This window comes from Volvox carteri (assembly GCF_000143455.1).
Source record: "Volvox carteri f. nagariensis unplaced genomic scaffold VOLCAscaffold_87, whole genome shotgun sequence".
In the NCBI taxonomy this organism is placed as follows: Eukaryota; Viridiplantae; Chlorophyta; class Chlorophyceae; order Chlamydomonadales; family Volvocaceae; genus Volvox; species Volvox carteri.
In genome coordinates, this window is record NW_003307630.1 from 129,806 (window position 1) to 146,179 (window position 16,374).

Sequence of the window (16,374 nt, forward strand, 5' to 3'; positions counted from 1 at the left end):
GGCAGTAACCCGTCTCAGGAGTAACTAGTCCAGTTTCTAGGGGGGGGGGCGTAACACGTCGTTTGGCTGCCATAGGGATTTATATACTTTAGTACGCGGTCAGCTGCTTCACCAGGACCCCGATGTTTGTTTGATGGAGAGGACATTGAAGCCATAATAGCCAAAGCCTTACATGAGCGGTTATGTCAGCCCATAGCATGGAAACCTCCTCGGCCGTAATTTTGTTTAGTAAACCTAGGCCTTACAAGGTTGACATGATTTCAGCCGAATTTCGGATATTGTGGCATGGACCCACTACATTGGCGGACCTGGTCGACCAGGTCGATCAACGTCGGCCTCGGGTAACCTTGCCTATGTTCTTATTTGTTCATGAAACATATTCTACTTAGTGTTGGAACAACTGGCGCTCCTATGGGCCATGACCATAACTACCAATGGTCATCTTACATCGGAGCACCAAAACAAGTGGCAAACACCCTAAGTAACCTAAATTTCACTTATGATAAATTCACCGGCTATATTCATGCTTACCAATGTGCTTTCGGGACTGCACGTCAAAAGTAACCTCGTCCAGACAACTGTCCCGTAGCTGCTGAGCCTAGGCGCTACACGTCTCCGGACTGCCAAATGGCCGTAGGTAGAGAGCAAATCATCAGGACAAATAATGCCTCCCTACACTCATATTGGATGGCAAACATTTTAACTAACCTCATCACAACATTTGACACACTCAGCGCGCATATCTGTGCCCAATTATGACACTTTCAAGGTTGCACATTTACCAAGCTTCTAGCTGGCGAGTAACCTGTCCAGACAACTGCCCCGTAGCTAGTAAGCCTGACGTCTCCGGACTGCCATAGGGCTGGGGGCACGGAAGTCAGGAGGCAGCACGTTGTCCTGAAAGGTGCCACATACATTGCCGGCCGGCCGGTACCTGAAGACATACACACGATCAACCTCGGCGATGCCGATTTGGGTGCTGCCCTGCCACACGACCTGTGTGAAATGCCCGGTTATGGTGCTGAAACCCGGTTTGTAGTAGTTGTAGAGCTCAACCTCGCTGTAGAAGCTGTCCACGGCCTCCTCAGCCGAGGCGTGCCCCGCTGCCAAGTTCTCGCCCTGGTCTAGCAGCTGCAGGTTGCGGGCGTGCTGGAGGCCCCTCCCAGCATGGTAATTTTTAGCGGCGACCACAGCGTACGCAGCGGCGTCGTAGGCCAGCTCTGGAGACCACATCAGCCTTGGTGCTCCGTGGAGTGCCCTGTAATAGTTGTGCCTGTCGACTGCGCCCTGGAAGTGGCGCGCCATGGTGGGCCCCTGTAAACTTTTTAGTCGCCTATAGGCCGGGGTCTCGTCTAATAGGTAATGATCCGAAATATATGGCGTATAGATGATTTGGCTATATAGTATACCTCTGCACGCCCGCGCGGACACCTGTCCCAGACGAGGTGCCGCCCTGGAGCGATGCTAACCGATTTCTTGCCAGCGTGCTGCTCGCAATTCCAGCACAACATTCTTTTTCTCTTAAACACCAGCAATTTGGTAGGGTTGGCGAACGTGAAGAAACTCGACCCGAACAAAGTCGAGTCTGTCATGTCAACGGTATAGCATTCCTTCAAGCCACAAAGAACACAGTAGTTCAAATAGTAATAATAGTAATGCGCTTACTATAGGAAGAAATATTTGCTTCGGTCTTGCATGTGCGATAGCGACAGCGACGTGCGGCATTCCAGTCTGCAAAATGTGAGACAGAAAAAATGGTGAATGCCTTATTGCTACTGGTGATCTTTGTAAAAAATTAAGCAAAACTGTCCAATGTCTTTCTGTACGGCGACCCTCTTGAGCTGGCGCCCATTGATTACCGAAGTCTTAATCGCATTACTGTGAAAAATCGGTATCCTCTTCCTCGTATTGATGATATCCTTGACCGTCTTTCGGGTGCAACTTTTTTTAGTTCTTTCGACATGACGCAGGCATATCACCAGATTGCCTTGCGCCTCGAAGAACGTGAACGTTCGGCTTTCCGTACTCCTTTTGGTCATTATCAGTACAAGGTTATGCCTTTTGGCTTGACTAACGCCCCTGCGGTGTTCCAGACTGCCATGAATCAAATGTTTAAGCAGCCCCTCGCACAAATGTGTCCGGTCGTACTGTGCCGAATAAAGCCTCCGTACAAGATGCCCCAAAAGCCAGGCGCGAATTTTACCGCGCGGATGCGCGCGTTCGGTTCGCAAAATGCGCGTGTACAAGTGTATATAAATGTTCTTGGCGAAAAAGGACGAGGTGTGCCAGCGCGTTGCGCAGTAGGCATGTTGGCCACAGTCGCACGCGGCATGCAGGCCGGAAATGTGGGTGGCTGCTTTGCAGTAAGTGAAAGCACCGACAGCAAACAACGTAACTTGCAAGGCTGGGCGCATGAAACGGCCGAGGGAAGAGGAAGCGTCTGGCGAAGCGGCACTTTTGTGCAAGCAAAAAGACGCCTGCTTTCTGTAGCGGAGCGCATACAGCACCTTGTTCCGACTAAAGTCAAGCTACACACTTACGAATGAAATTATACAAACACAGAAGTAGGTAAACATAAAAATCTGGAAAGTGGTTCAGAGCCATGTAAGTAACATGGACGCCGCTGATGGCGTGGAACAGCTTTTTGCAGAGCATACGGCCGTGCCTGCGTTAGCCGTGTTGCAGCAGCTACGGAAGGACTTGAGCCAGCAGCAGGGTGAAAAGCTGCTGAACAACCACCGGGATTGTCTTCAGTTGGGAACATGTAGCTTTGGACGGCGCGGTCGAGCATCGTACGCATTGCGGACGCAAGCCGAGGTGCAGCGTCTCTTTAACATCACCAAAATATCCGGTACGCGGTGGCAGGCTTGCCGAGCACGACATGAAACGGGGGTCGCCTCTCAACATTCAAACAATCAACGAAGCATGCAAGTGCCATTGCAGATGAAGACGCGTCGCAATTTTGGGCGACGAGTGCCGGTCAGCGTTTACGTGGTAAGGCAAGAACCAAGGGGTTGCATAGGTCGGGTCATGGCCGTGGTAGTGGCGTACGACCATTCATATGGTAGGAGCCCACATTAGTCCGCCTCTTTTCAGCGAGTAAGTATCAGAAAGGATGCCAATTCCAATCCTGGCGACTGTGATTGGTGCGATCATGAGGTGTATTGCAAGCGTCAACCGTGTGAAATTGAGCTACAACGCCTGCTGAATCGTCCGATGCATGTTGCCCTGTCCGACAGGTCCGCATGGTGCAGAAGTGGTCCGTGCAGCCCATCCCCTGGCAGGCTCGGTGTGTGACGGCGGTACAGCCGACACGATGTCCATGCTCATCGATTCACAACCAACCCGCGATCATGTAGGAAATGTAGACCCGTCCTGCGGCACTGGTAAGCGCCTGCCAATGCGGGCATGTGATTCGCGAGTGTCTGGGGCTTTGCTGAAGTTAAGCAGCCTCTCGCACAAAACCCTAAAATCCGTCCTGCGGCACTGGTAAACGCCTGCCAATGTGGGCATGTGATTGGCGTCTCAGGCTTCTCTGCAGTTCCTAGGAATACGGTTTGGGCTGCTCTGTAGGCGCTTCAGGCACCTTCCTCCAGGTCAACACGAAACTTGGTAACGGGGCACCACTGCTTATGTGCTGCTATGCAGGCTGCACGAACCCGCGACCGATTCACGTGCCCTTACACACCCCCTGTGTGGTGCTTGCGTCCCGGCTACTGGCACCTTGGCCTTATAGAATTTGTGTTCGGTATGGAAGTGCGTCGGATTTGTACGTAGCTGACTTGATGTGTAATACATCACCCTGGACGTTGACGTCCCTACTTCCGGAGACGGACAGCTACGCCTTGGCTTGCCAGCCTGGCCTCTTCCACCGGGCGCGACAACATGGAAGCGCTGGGCGATGCAGCCCCTTTACAAACATTTCGGGGCAGGCTTTCGGAAATAGCAGCGCCTTCAACACCATGTCCCCAGTCCTGTCTCCTCACAAACTAACGCACTACATTACATACTTTAATCATCCATACTGTCAGAAACCTTGTTACACCCGTGCAGGCGACATTCTCGGCACTCATGGCTTGCAGCAGCTTATCGCTGTGCTGGACGCAGCGTGCCACTTTCGCATTTCCGAAAGACCACCTGCCATATCCATTGCACTTTATCCGTTTCCGCAAGCGACCTCGCCAAGCACCCCACCGGCTGCCGCTGCTGCCGTCGCCCATCCACCCCATGTGAAGACGTACAGACCGCGCTCCGTCGCCCGTCCGATTCCGGCCGCCCGGTCCCCTCCCCTTCAAGCGTCCAGATTGTACGATGCCGCGACTTGTATAAATGCCTGCCTGTGTCGCCTTCTTTTTCATACCAATTGCTGTTTGCATTTTTTTGCTCTAAGACCGACCTCACTTTTACGGACGGCAGCCAGCCAGACTTTCCTGCGCAACCACCTGCTCTGCTCTTGTAACCTCCAGCAGAATGCCGCCCAAAATGGCCCGACAACCACAGCTACCTCTTCCCGCACTTGCGCCGACCAGCATGGGCGCATACGGATCACCTTCGCCCAGCCTGCCGTCCGGCTCCACTGTGGGCACCGCCGCCAAGCCACCCCTCCACATTGCGGACCTGTGGGCGCAATTAGCCGCGGCGTCGCCAACCGGCGGAGGGCACGATCGCTCCTCGCCTGCTGGGGCGCCGAGACGGCCCCTCACCTTCAGGTACGCGCCTCATCTTCAGGCACTAGTAGCCACCATGCCGTGCAACACCCTGCCGAACATAACGTTTGCCTTGCATGCTGCGCCCCGACGCGCCTCTCCAGCTGTCACATGCAACATGCTGTCCATCCTGGCATGCCCTGCTGCTGCCCCTTGCACCTGCAGGCAGCAACTCCTCTTGGGAGGCATGGGATGTCACGATGAGGACGTCCTCCACGCGCACTACACAAACGCCGAATTCAATATGCTCCTGGCCGAGGGCCGCAAGCACAAGGACGAGTTCCAGGCGCAGCACGGCGCCAAGCCCGCCAGCAGTAAGTCTTGCTACGTAGCCGCCCATCGCTCGCCTGCGCCAGCTGCCGTCCCCCCTGCCCGCTTCCCATCTGCCCGGCCATGAAACCACAGCGTCCTTACCTGTCATGCCCCGCCCCTGCATGCCGTCACTTCCGCCCCACCATCCGGCCACCCACACTTTCACCCTCCCGTCGTCCATGCCCATGCAGCGTTCTTGTACAGCGTCACGGCCATAATTCACGATGGAGACATGCCGGACCGGGCGACGGCCACGCACGCGGCCGTCATGCAGCTGTGGATCACGGTGGCCGGCAGCCTGCGCGCGGATACCGCCATAGCACTAATTTACGATTACGGGATGGACGCCGGCACCATCCTCAGAGCGGACCAAGAGTTCACGCTGTCCGTGCTGACCGCTGCTCAGCAGGCGCAAGCGTCGGGCGCCCTTCTGTCCTCCACAACACCAGCCAAACGTGCGGCTGGCAGCCCCGCGGAGCCCGAGTCCAGTGCCCCTGCCCGCACGTGACTCTACACCATCACATGCGCACCGACCGGAAGGGTGTACGTCGGCCAATCCAAGCATCCACACCGCCGCTTCCAAGCTCATGCCTGCAACCCACCCACCCGCATGATGGACGACGCCCACCGCTACCAACCCTTCAGAGACCACTTCACCCTCACGTGCCTCATGTCCACCGCCAATCCTGCACTGGCCGACAAGATGGAGGCCCTCTACATCGCGCAGTTCAAAAGCTGCGGGCCGGACGGCTACAATGTGCTGCGAGGGCCGCCTTCCGCCAGCCCGGCCTTCTACACGATCAGCCGGCAACGGGCCGGTCGCGCCCACACGCCGCCCGCTGGGACAGTCCAACATGACGGCGCCCCAGCCGCGCTTGCCCAGCCGACACAGCAACAGGGCACTTGCCGCATGATGTCCCGACCATTTCCGCGCTAGCCTTCTGGACGTTGAGCAGTGGCTGCTGTATTTACGCACGATCGTGCTGCGCTTTGCATACATGTCCGACAATGACTCGTGTGTCAACTGCGGCTGGTGCCCATACGGACACCAGCGCTTGGGGGTTGGTCCGTTGCGTTCGTGGTGGGGAGACGGGGCGCTACTCCTTTCTAGGTTGGCTCGTCGCGTGCATGGGGGCGGGCTTGGGAGCGTGCGAGTTCCCCCATCCTGTGGCCTGTTCTGGCATTGCCGTCCTAGCGCTTTGCATACATGTCCGACGATGACTCCTTTGTCATTGTCATTGTCATTGTGGTTACAGTATTTCCGCCGCCGACGCGGCAGGTGCCCTCACGAGCCGTGAGGCTCCAGAGCACGCTGTTGACGCTCATCAAAAACCTCAGTAAGGAAAGTAGCGATTTTCCTCGGATTGGTATTAAGAAATACCTTGCGCATATCAGTGTCTTCAACGTTAATCAGAAACCTATTACGCAACTCAGTATACGCCTCGCACTCCATGAGCACATGATATTCATCCTCAACCTTACCCGACGTACAGACCTGACACGTACGGCACTCTCTCAGCCTATGGTGTCCTTTGTGGACTACGGCTGGTGCGCATACAGACACCAGCGCTTGGGGGTTGGTCCGTTGTGGGGCGCTACTCCTTTCTAGGTTGGCTCCTCGCGTGCTCAGGGGCAGGCTTGGGAGCGTGCGACTTCACCCATCCTGTGGCCTGTTCTGGCATTTCCGTCCTAGCGCGAAATAATACTTGTACCTATGCCTGACTGTTAATTGCTACATGACAGCAGAGGACGGACGCGACGTGTCCCGTATACGCCTTGTTCTGGTTGTTGTTCTGGTATACGCTTTGCATACATGTCCGACAATGACTCGTTTGTGAACTGCGGCTGGTGCCCATACGGACAACAGCGCTTGGGGGGGGCGCTTGCGTTAGCGTTGGGGGGGGGGAACGCTGCTCCTAGGTCGGCTCGTCGCATGCTCGGGGGCTTGCTTGGGAGTGTGCGAGTTCACCCATCATGTTTCCTGTTCTGGCATGTCCGTCCTAGCGCGAAGACTTGTACCTACGACTTATTCTTCGTTACTGTAAGACAGATGAGGACGAACGCGACGTGTACTGTACACGCGTTGTTGCTGTTGATGTTCGTGTAGACGCCCGTGAAGCGAAGACTGCAAGTACATTCCGCCCTGCGACAAACAACCTGTAACTCGCTTCGACTAAACTCAGATTACGATATGACACTGCACTGCTCTCTCTCGTTGGCTCGTCGCGTGCTTGGGGGCAGGCTTGGGAGCGTGCGAGTTCACCCATCCTGTTCCTTGTTCTGGCATTTCCATCCTAGCGCGAAAGAAGACTTGTACCTACGCCTCATTGTTCATTGCTATATGACAGCAGAGGACGGACGCGACGTGTCCCGTATACGCGTTGTCCGTGTTGTTGTTCTTGTATACGCACGCGACGATACGACTGCAAGTACATTCCGCCCTGCGACAAACGACCTGTAACTCGCTTTGACTCCACACAATATACAAGCTGCCGCTGCACATCTCTCTCCAGTCTGGCCCCCTTCCTGTTTCCCGCAAACGTACTTCGGCAACTGCCACAGCACCATACGAGCTTTGGAAACGCGCGCAGCTGCTTCACCAGGACCCCATTCTTTGCAGATTTGCCGTTTGTCATGGTTTACTTGGACGATATCCTCGTGTTTTCTCGTACTCCGGACGAACACGTGGAGCATTGTGCTGCCATGTTAGCCCGCTTGGAGAAGCATCGTTACTACTGTAAGCTTAAAAAGTGTGAGTTTTTCAAGTCGTCTGTTTCTTTCCTTGGTCATATCGTTTCTGCGGACGGTGTCAAACCTGATCCCGCGAAAATTTCTGTTGTTCGTAATTGGCCTCACTAGATCGCTGGGAACAGGGACCCCTATGTCCTGGAAACGATGCAGGCACTGTGGACAGTATGCAAACCCTCTCAGACATACCAAGTCCAACCAACAACCGTCTCCTGGCCCCATACCACCATGAAAAGTCTGATTGGATGGAAATACAAAACCCTCTAAATGCAGGCAACCTACAAGCGGTGCCAGTCATTAGTAACGCATACAGCCAAGCACATCCTCCTCCATCATCTTTGGTTCAGTCCTGGAAACGATGCAGGCACTGTGGACAGTATGCAAACCCTCTCAGACATACCAAGTCCAACCAACAACCGTCTCCTGGCCCCATACCACCATGAAAAGTCTGATTGGATGGAAATACAAAACCCTCTAAATGCAGGCAACCTACAAGCGGTGCCGGTCATTAGTAACGCATACAGCCAAGCACATCCTCCTCCGTCGTCTGCCAACCGCCACATCCCGAGCCCGAAGCACCTCCAACGCTATCACCACAGCCGGTCACCACGGTCGGCTTAGGTGCGCAATGTGCTACGGCAGACTCCTAAGTTGGCTGCGAACATTGCATGTATGAGTGTAGCAGCACGCCAAGCCCTGTGCCTCACCGACGGAAACTTAAACATTGCTGCTTACACCTCAGTCGGCCAGCCCCGTCAGCTTGAAGACCTCGCTGTACACCTTGTCCGGTCCTGGGAGGGCCGGGGGCTCCCAGGCAGACGGGTCGCTGCAAGGCGTCGACCACCAGGCATCTTCCTTGCGCAGGGACAGCACGTTCTTGCGTGCATAGACCTCCATCTCCACGATTGTCGCCTTGTCCTTGAAGACCCGCAGTGCGCTGACATACGGAATCTTGCTGAACAGTTTGCCCGAGCCGAGTAGGCTCGCTGGGCGCGCCAGACCCCCATCCAGTACAACCACGGAGAACGTGCTGACGAGCCTTTCGCCATCAGTGCCACGCTGCTGGGGTCCCCAGACGACAGGCCAGCCCGGCGGCCACGGCAGCCCCACGAGCACGCTGTCCACATGCTCGGTCACCTAAAAGCAGACAAGAAACAGGCCACGGTTAAAGGGCCTGGTGTTGGGATTGTAGGATGCCGACAGAGAAAAGTCTTTACGAGTCACACTAGCTAGTGGGAAGTGGGATCACTAAGAGGGCTAAATCCAAAGCCATCCACGTCCAAAAGGGGCACCACCGGCTAGGTGCAGTTGCACTTGCCTTGTGCTTCTGAAGTACACCGTCCACGTTCAGTTCCAGACCGGCCAAGACCTCCTGCAATGTATTGTACTGGCTCAAGGGCTTCTTGGTGTCCTTCTGGCCCTTTACCATGAAGCCCACCTCCCTGTACAGCGCCGGCAAGCTGTTGTCGTCTGGTGTGTTGATAGTGCTGACCGGCATGTATAGCAGCGCGATGTTCAGAATGCCGATGTGATTTTGGGGCGACCAGTGGCAGGCACCCTCCACTGCGACGTGGTAAAAGAAACACCACCTCGTCGGGTTGCACCACTCGTCCGAGTTGGGCGGTGGGTGCATCATGAGGGCCCAGAGGCACTCCAGGAAAAAAGCCAGGTATTGAATCTGCGGAGTACACAGCCGGGAACGATCCGACACGTGTGTGTGGTGAATAAGTCTCATACACGACAGCAGCAGTGACACTCAGAAGGCATCAGAAACCAGAAACGACCAATGCCTATGCACTGACCTGAAGCTGCATGATCTTGTTGTGCTTCGAGTCGAGTGTGGCCTTGAGTGGCTTGCCGTGCTTGTACCTCTTCCATGCCTCATTGTACACAAGCATGCTTTTTCGTTGACGTGCATGCAAATGGGCAACACCGTCCTCAACGGCCCGGAAGAAGGCTGCAATGGACTCGTCGGCTACACCGGTCTCCGCCACCCATGTGGTGGTGTTCCTAGAGGGCACGGGAGCGGGTGCAGCGGGCACGCACATAGGAAAACGTCACGATGTCGCGGGCCTGGACGGGCCTGCGGCGGCAGTGCCTGTGGAGGGCTGCACCCGAGGTTGTTGTGGCTCCAGCTGGTCGTACACCGCCTGCCGCTCACCACCAGCAGCCTGGAACTGCTTGATCAGCTCTGACTTGACACGCTCTCCTTCCCGTATGAGCCCCAGGAGACAACACTGGCCGGCCGTCATTCTCTGCCAGTCCTGGTCGGGAATGCATGAATCACACTGGAATCTGCAAGGGCGAAGCAAGAGGCGAAAGGCAAACAGGACGACATTCACAGAATTGCTAATAGTAATCGGTGCACAGTCTGACCGCTCCGTACACAGTACACACTACGGGACGGGTCTTTCCCCATCGCTCCGTTCCCCAACGAAATGGCACAGGATGGGTGGCAATTAGGGTGGCATGCCACAAACCCCTCCCCCAGTCCCCACCTTGCAGCTCACCTTGAGCACAGGGCTCGTGCTTGATGGGCCCAGCCCGGCCAGCCGCTGAACCGCCAGCCGCTCCCGCTGCTCCCCCGCGAGCCGCTGCACCACCCGCCGGACAAGCCGCTGAACCACCCGCCGCTGCACCACCAGCCGGCCCCGTGGCTGCACCACCTGCACGCTGGGATGATTGCTGTTGCCGGCCGATTCCCACACGAAGGGGCACGCTATTGTAGCTGATATTCATGGACTCTGGGGTGGGAGAGCGATGATTGCGGTGGGCGAGGACGTTAGGTAGGTAAAGGGGGCCAGGCATGGGAGCTTGGATGGGCAGCATCCTTGCAAATTAGTCTCTACATCTCGCAGCGGCTGGAGCACACATGGCTTGGTGGTGGTTCCGTGGGCAAGGAGGCGACAGGTGCAAGCTGGTGCAGTGCCTCACCCATATCAGATCTCCAGAGAAACCGCTTCAACACATGGCTGCAAGGCCCCTTGTCTCAAGTACTCATCCTGCAAGCGCACGCTTCTGTAGAACTAACCGGCGGTGGCATGCCACTAAACCCCTCCCGCCGTCCCCGCCTTGCGGCTCACCTTGCATGTCGGGCTCCCGCTTGATGGGGGGCCAAGGCCAGGCAGCCGATGCACCACCAGCCGCTGCCGCCGCTGCACCACCCGCCAGCCCCACCGCTCCAGACGCTCCCGCACACCGCGACGACAGCTGGTGCTGTCCTCCCGCCATGCAAGGGGGCGGGCTGTCATCGCTGTCGCTAACGATGATGGCCTCTGAGGGAGGGGGGGGGGCGGGGGTGCGGTGGGCGAGGACGTTAGGTAGGTAAAGGGGGCCAGGCATGGGAGCTTGGATGGGCAGCATCCTTGCAAATTAGTCTCTACATCTCGCAGCGGCTGGAGCACACATGGCTTGGTGGTGGTTCCGTGGGCAAGGAGGCGACAGGTGCAAGCTGGTGCAGTGCCTCACCCATATCAGATCTCCAGAGAAACCGCTTCAACACATGGCTGCAAGGCCCCTTGTCTCAAGTACTCATCCTGCAAGCGCACGCTTCTGTAGAACTAACCGGCGGTGGCATGCCACTAAACCCCTCCCGCCGTCCCCGCCTTGCGGCTCACCTTGCATGTCGGGCTCCCGCTTGATGGGGGGCCAAGGCCAGGCAGCCGATGCACCACCAGCCGCTGCCGCCGCTGCACCACCCGCCAGCCCCGCCGCTCCAGACGCTCCCGCACACCGCGATGACAGCTGGTGCTGTCCTCCCGCCACACGAGGGGGCGGGCTGTCGTCGCTGTCGCTAACAATGATGGACCCCCTCCCTCCCTCCCTCCCGCCGTCCCCGCCTTGCAGCCCACCTTGCATACTGAGGCCGATGGGACCGCACTTGATTTGTGCCGCGAGCATGTCACCGAGAGAATGCCAAAGCCCGCCAGCCAGCACCCCGCCAGCCGCTGCACCGCCCGCCCGCCGCGACGGCTGCTGTGCCTGGCCTCCAGCCAGGCGGCAAAGTGTGCCGTCGATGCTTTGGTAGTATCCTTGTTTGAAGGGAGGGGGCGGGCAGGGCAGGGCACATGTCAGCGGAATTCAAACTAAGAAACAATAGGACCGGAGGCGCCATAGTCACGTCCAAGAACGCCGCTAAGTAAAGGCTATCATCGCGGAATGGGATGGGTGGGCAGCCTTGCCTTCTAGAGGGTGACGAGAGCAACTCACCGGCCGGAGGGAAACAGGCGCTAGCTTGTTTTGCCATTTCCTTCTCCTGGTTGGATTCTAATAACATCTCCTCTAACTCCAGGAGTTGCTTATTGAGGACGTTCCTCAGCCCGTCTGTGAGAAGGGGTGCAGGGGGGAGGAGCATTGTGAATGCTGTAAACGGCCCATCCGTGTGTGGTGCTCTGGACAGCCTGCCCTTGCAGTGTTATGACCTCAAGGCCTAGTGGGGGCTACGACTGCTGCACAGGCTGTGGCTCAGGGTGAAAGGTTCCAAGGGTGTAAAGTTTGTTGCCCCTCAGCGCAATCGCAAGGTATCACACTTTAACTGCTGCCAGGGATGCAAATGGAACCTTACCGTTGCTGCCGGCAGGAAGGTCCGTGGACTGGGGCGGAGACACATGGTCCTCAAGCCCGGGGCCACCTGCATGACAGCCAAGAGCACGAGCGCAGGTGCAAGGAAATTGGATGATGCAGGATTGCTTCCATCGCAGACACCTCGAAGACATCGGTATGGCATCATAGGACATCTAGGGTGGACAATGATGTGTGGGGTCGCCGCAAATAGTGAGTTGTGTGAGTCTTACCCGCTCCAAGGAGGGCGTCGGGCAGCTGCGGGTCGACAGGGTGCCGGGCGGTGTGGTCACATGCGCCCTTTAGGTATCCCCTCATCGTGGTAGCATCTACAGAACGCATGACCATTACAACATGATACAACAAGGGTGATAACGTGGGAGGCCATGATTTTGGCGTGTACCTTCAGGATCTGTCAGCTTAGACTGACAGCGGGCTCGTCAGCATGAAGAGGGCGGTTGGGGGCCAGCTGCGACCGAAACATCTGCCACTGATTGGATGTTGAAGATTGCGTCGACTTGGCCTCCTCGGTCTCCTCCTCGGCGTCGGGACGAGTGCGAATCCTGAGATTGTAAGGGCGACCCGACGCAATGCTGGAGGTCGGCTGAACCTGCGCTAGTTGTTGTTGTTGGTGTTGGTGTCACTTTTCCGCTTTTTCTCTTAACCGCGCCGATTGCCGCCCGGGCGGTTCCATCTCTAGGCCTAGTCAGGTAAGGTCACGTCAGGCCAGTCAATTCGCGCCTTCGCTGTTTGCTTCACACCAATAAATAGGCCAAAATTGCTCCATTTATACAATAGGCGCGTGGGAATGGCGGGGAAGACGAAGCGAGTTGCCTTAAGCGCGCCTTGCGCGTTTGAAGGTGAAACGTTCATTATTTGTCATGTACTATCCACGGACAAAGAAGCCACACAAACGTGTGAAAGAAAATGAAAGAAAGGGCTTGTTCCAAAGGAAAGTGTTCCTGTTCCATGTGATAGCCGTACTGTTCCGGGAACATGGCCGCGCCTGTTCCAGGAACGGACCTTCCCTGTTCCCAACGACGGACTCGAAGTCTGGTCCTCTGCCCGCCGAACGCTATGACGAGAAGCTTTTTAACCAGAGCGCCTTCCGTGACTGGCTACTACTCAAGGTGGTTTACCGGGAGAACGTCACGGTGCCAGCGCCCATGTCCTACAGATGCGGCGTCTTTGTCAACCACGATTACAAGCTGATCTTCATCCGCAACCGCAAAGCAGCCTCGACGACCGTGCTCGACACATTCAAGACCGCGTGCAAATCCCAGAAAGTCATGTGTATGAAGCCATTTTCGGAGGAGGAGATGGAGGCGCGCGGACTTACCCACGACGCCATGTGGAACTCCTATTACGTCATTTCCTCCACACGAAATCCATGGGCCCGCGCGGCAAGCGGCTACGATTACGCGCAAGACAGGTACGGAAGTACGGTAGTATGGTGTACGACACGCATGGGAAGTATGCATTCATTGCCAAATTCGTGCATTCGCACTCAGAAGGGTCGACAGGTAAGATGTTACACCATATTTACGTGGAATAAAGGCTGGTGGCTACAGAGCAGGTGAATGTTTTATATATGTGTGTTTTATGGCTAGCCGGGGAAAGCCTTATGAGGTTGCCGCCGCCTCCCCCCCCCAGTCCTCACCCGGGATTTCCCCGTCTTGCTCTCCCTCCACGGCCCCCCCCAGTTCTGTACGAACCCGTACTTGTTGGGCACCATGGGCAGCATGTTTCGTTGCGGAGCCGAGGTGGGGGTGGAGGGGAGGGGGAGGAGGGGAGTTGAGGGGAGGGGGAGGGGGAGGAGGGGGAGGAGGGGGAGGGGGGAAGATTTTATGGCATATGAGGCTGCTGGGTGGGCGACCGCGTAAACCTACCTACCTAGCCGCCAAGACTAAAGTAAGAGCGGAAGAAAAGCCGTAAAACGAAGCCGTGAAGAAGGTGTAGAGGCGGCGAAAAACAGGCGGCGAAAAAGTAGTGCTGACGTAAGCTGGAAAAGGATATTTGCCGCCGGCCTGGCGGCGGCATTTACGAGATCGTAGCAAATCCGGCTGATAAGCTGCTGGTAATAAACAGCTGGTGATATGCAAGTGCTCCTCCCAAACCCCCCAAAACAACGCGCGACCGACCCGACTATCCTAGTCCGGCTAGCCGACCGACGCAACGCGATAAACCGACAAAGCTCGAACCTCCTTCGGACTCACCTGGCCAGGCAGCAGAAGCGGCAGAGGCAAGGGCACATGTGAGGCAGAGAGGTGGCAAGGTTTGTGAGCAGCGAGCGAAACGCATGCGAATGCCGCTGAAAGGGAGTATTAAGCTGGCTGACCGGGGAAGCTGGGAATAAGAAGGCCTAAAGAACCTCTGTGAAAGCGGAAGATAACGCAGGGACTAAAAAGAATGCAAAGGCGACGCAGGATGACGCAGAAGGTGTCGTACGAGATGACGGAATTGACAACGGGATGACGCATTTGACGACGTGTACGCCGGCAGAAACGCGAAGAAGCTAGGACTGGGATAGCAAGAACGCATATGAAAAACCAAAGGGAGGAGAGGCAGTTGGTAGGAAGAGAAGCGCATGTGTGTGTGTGCGCGGGCTGGGGCCACCCGTGTGTAACAGCCGTCTCTTACCTTAGCTGTTTTAGCGGAAGTAGAGGGTCTCGTCCACGATTGGCGACCCAGCGTTAGGCGTGAGAAGAGACAAGGGAAGTCGGGATTCGAAGACATACGTCGAGAACGGTGACAGCAAGGTCTTGAACCCTGAACACTAGTATAGTGATACGTTAAGTGTCTGGCCGAAGCACTTCACCTGGGTGGCTTAAATGCGGCCCACCTGCCGCCATCTCCATTCCTGGAGTCTTGGTGTCGTACGCTAGGTTGTGATAGCGTACCAGAAAGTGAGTTCGTACAGTTAACGAGTATGGTTCGTAAATACGGGACCGTACCGTTACTGTGATTAAGCTTTAATAGCTTAAAGATATTCTAAGGTAAATGTAGCTTGCTACATCCCTCCCCCTCAGAAGCGAACCGTCCCGGGAGCGTCACCTTTTCTTGCGAGCAGGTGCTTTCCGTTTCGGTTGTTCTGGGGTGCTGTTCCGGGGTGCTACCGAAGGAGGGGTGGTCAGGACCACTTTCCTTTTTGGTGTAGATTGCCCGGACTTTGCCGCCAACCGTCGTTCATAGTCGTCAATAGCTTCGGCCAAGGGAACGGACTGACGCAGGGAATCTTCCGGTTCATAGGTGTTATGACTGGAGTCATAGCCTTCCCATTTAACCAGATATTCTCGACATGTTTTGCCGGTTCCACCTCGGATTTTCACATCACGATGGTCAAGTAGTGCCTCAACCATGTAATATGGCTCTTCGTCAATTATGAACGGGGGCGGCGGTTGTCGTGTTCCATCGTCCTTGAATGGTTTGAGCAAGGATACGTGGAAGACCGGATGGAGTCGGGAAGTCGCGGGTAATCCCAATTTTACCGCGTTCTCTCCCACTCGGGCGACAACCTTATATGGCCCAATAAACTTAGGCAATAATTTCTTTGCCCCAGGAGATTTCAACTGGATGTTGCGGGTGCTGAGCAGCACGGAGTTCCCAACCTCAAAACGCACCGCACGCCGATGCTTGTCGACGACAATGCACTGGCGGGATTGAGCAGCTTTAAGACACTGTTTTGCGTTTTCAATACGTTTGCGCATGACCTTGGGATAGCGGTCAGCGGCAGGCACTTTGGTTTTTAGGTGCAAGTCAACCGGCACACGTGGCTGCTTGATACCATTAAGGCTAAACGGGGTGGCACCCGTTGAGCTCTGCCTCGAGTTATTAATAGCAAACTCGATGAGTGGCAGGTGTTCGTCCCAATCATCCTGAGTGGGCGAAATATAGTGCCTCAGTGTCTCTTCTAGCAAGCGATTCATTCGCTCGGTTTGACCATCAGTCTGCGGATGGTAGGCTGTGCTCATATAGAGGTGGGTGCCTAGCAGGCGAAATGTTTCCTTCCAAAAGTTGCTTGTGAAGCGTGTGTCCCGGTCAGACACAA

The 16,374-nt window shown here is 56.1% G+C and overlaps 5 protein-coding genes across 5 annotated transcripts; 3 read left to right on the forward strand and 2 right to left on the reverse strand.

Annotated features, from left to right (window-relative positions):
- Window positions 1–150: 150 nt before the first annotated feature.
- VOLCADRAFT_77846 (uncharacterized protein) lies at window positions 151–1,362 on the reverse strand. Its single transcript, XM_002958166.1, has one exon. The coding sequence runs from the start codon at window positions 1,303–1,305 to the stop codon at window positions 829–831; it is 477 nt and encodes a 158-aa protein (XP_002958212.1). The 5' UTR covers window positions 1,306–1,362; the 3' UTR covers window positions 151–828.
- Window positions 1,363–2,613: 1,251 nt separating this feature from the next.
- VOLCADRAFT_99405 (uncharacterized protein) lies at window positions 2,614–3,573 on the forward strand (the record flags this gene model as incomplete). The annotated part of the gene is made up of 3 exons (XM_002958138.1): window positions 2,614–2,851; window positions 3,240–3,386; window positions 3,530–3,573. The coding sequence occupies 3 exons, from the start codon at window positions 2,614–2,616 to the stop codon at window positions 3,571–3,573; spliced, it is 429 nt and encodes a 142-aa protein (XP_002958184.1).
- A 909-nt stretch (window positions 3,574–4,482) lies between these two features.
- VOLCADRAFT_99406 (uncharacterized protein) lies at window positions 4,483–5,955 on the forward strand (the record flags this gene model as incomplete). The annotated part of the gene is made up of 4 exons (XM_002958139.1): window positions 4,483–4,709; window positions 4,872–5,020; window positions 5,210–5,473; window positions 5,666–5,955. 4 exons carry the CDS (start codon window positions 4,483–4,485, stop codon window positions 5,953–5,955), a joined length of 930 nt encoding a protein of 309 aa, XP_002958185.1.
- Window positions 5,956–8,504: 2,549 nt separating this feature from the next.
- On the reverse strand, window positions 8,505–13,020 carry VOLCADRAFT_99407 (uncharacterized protein; the record flags this gene model as incomplete). Its single annotated transcript, XM_002958167.1, has 13 exons — window positions 8,505–8,903; window positions 9,112–9,444; window positions 9,569–9,776; window positions 9,928–10,030; window positions 10,277–10,510; window positions 10,850–11,041; window positions 11,384–11,521; window positions 11,618–11,797; window positions 11,976–12,089; window positions 12,331–12,396; window positions 12,560–12,584; window positions 12,757–12,889; window positions 12,971–13,020. 13 exons carry the CDS (start codon window positions 13,018–13,020, stop codon window positions 8,505–8,507), a joined length of 2,175 nt encoding a protein of 724 aa, XP_002958213.1.
- Window positions 13,021–13,207: 187 nt separating this feature from the next.
- On the forward strand, window positions 13,208–13,853 carry VOLCADRAFT_99408 (uncharacterized protein; the record flags this gene model as incomplete). Its single annotated transcript, XM_002958140.1, has 2 exons — window positions 13,208–13,758; window positions 13,838–13,853. The coding sequence occupies 2 exons, from the start codon at window positions 13,208–13,210 to the stop codon at window positions 13,851–13,853; spliced, it is 567 nt and encodes a 188-aa protein (XP_002958186.1).
- Window positions 13,854–16,374: the final 2,521 nt, after the last annotated feature.

Coding starts and splice junctions, on each gene's coding strand:
- VOLCADRAFT_77846 (XM_002958166.1), bottom strand. CDS start 1,305: ATGGCGCGCCACTTCCAGGGCGCAGTCGACAGGCACAACTATTACAGG.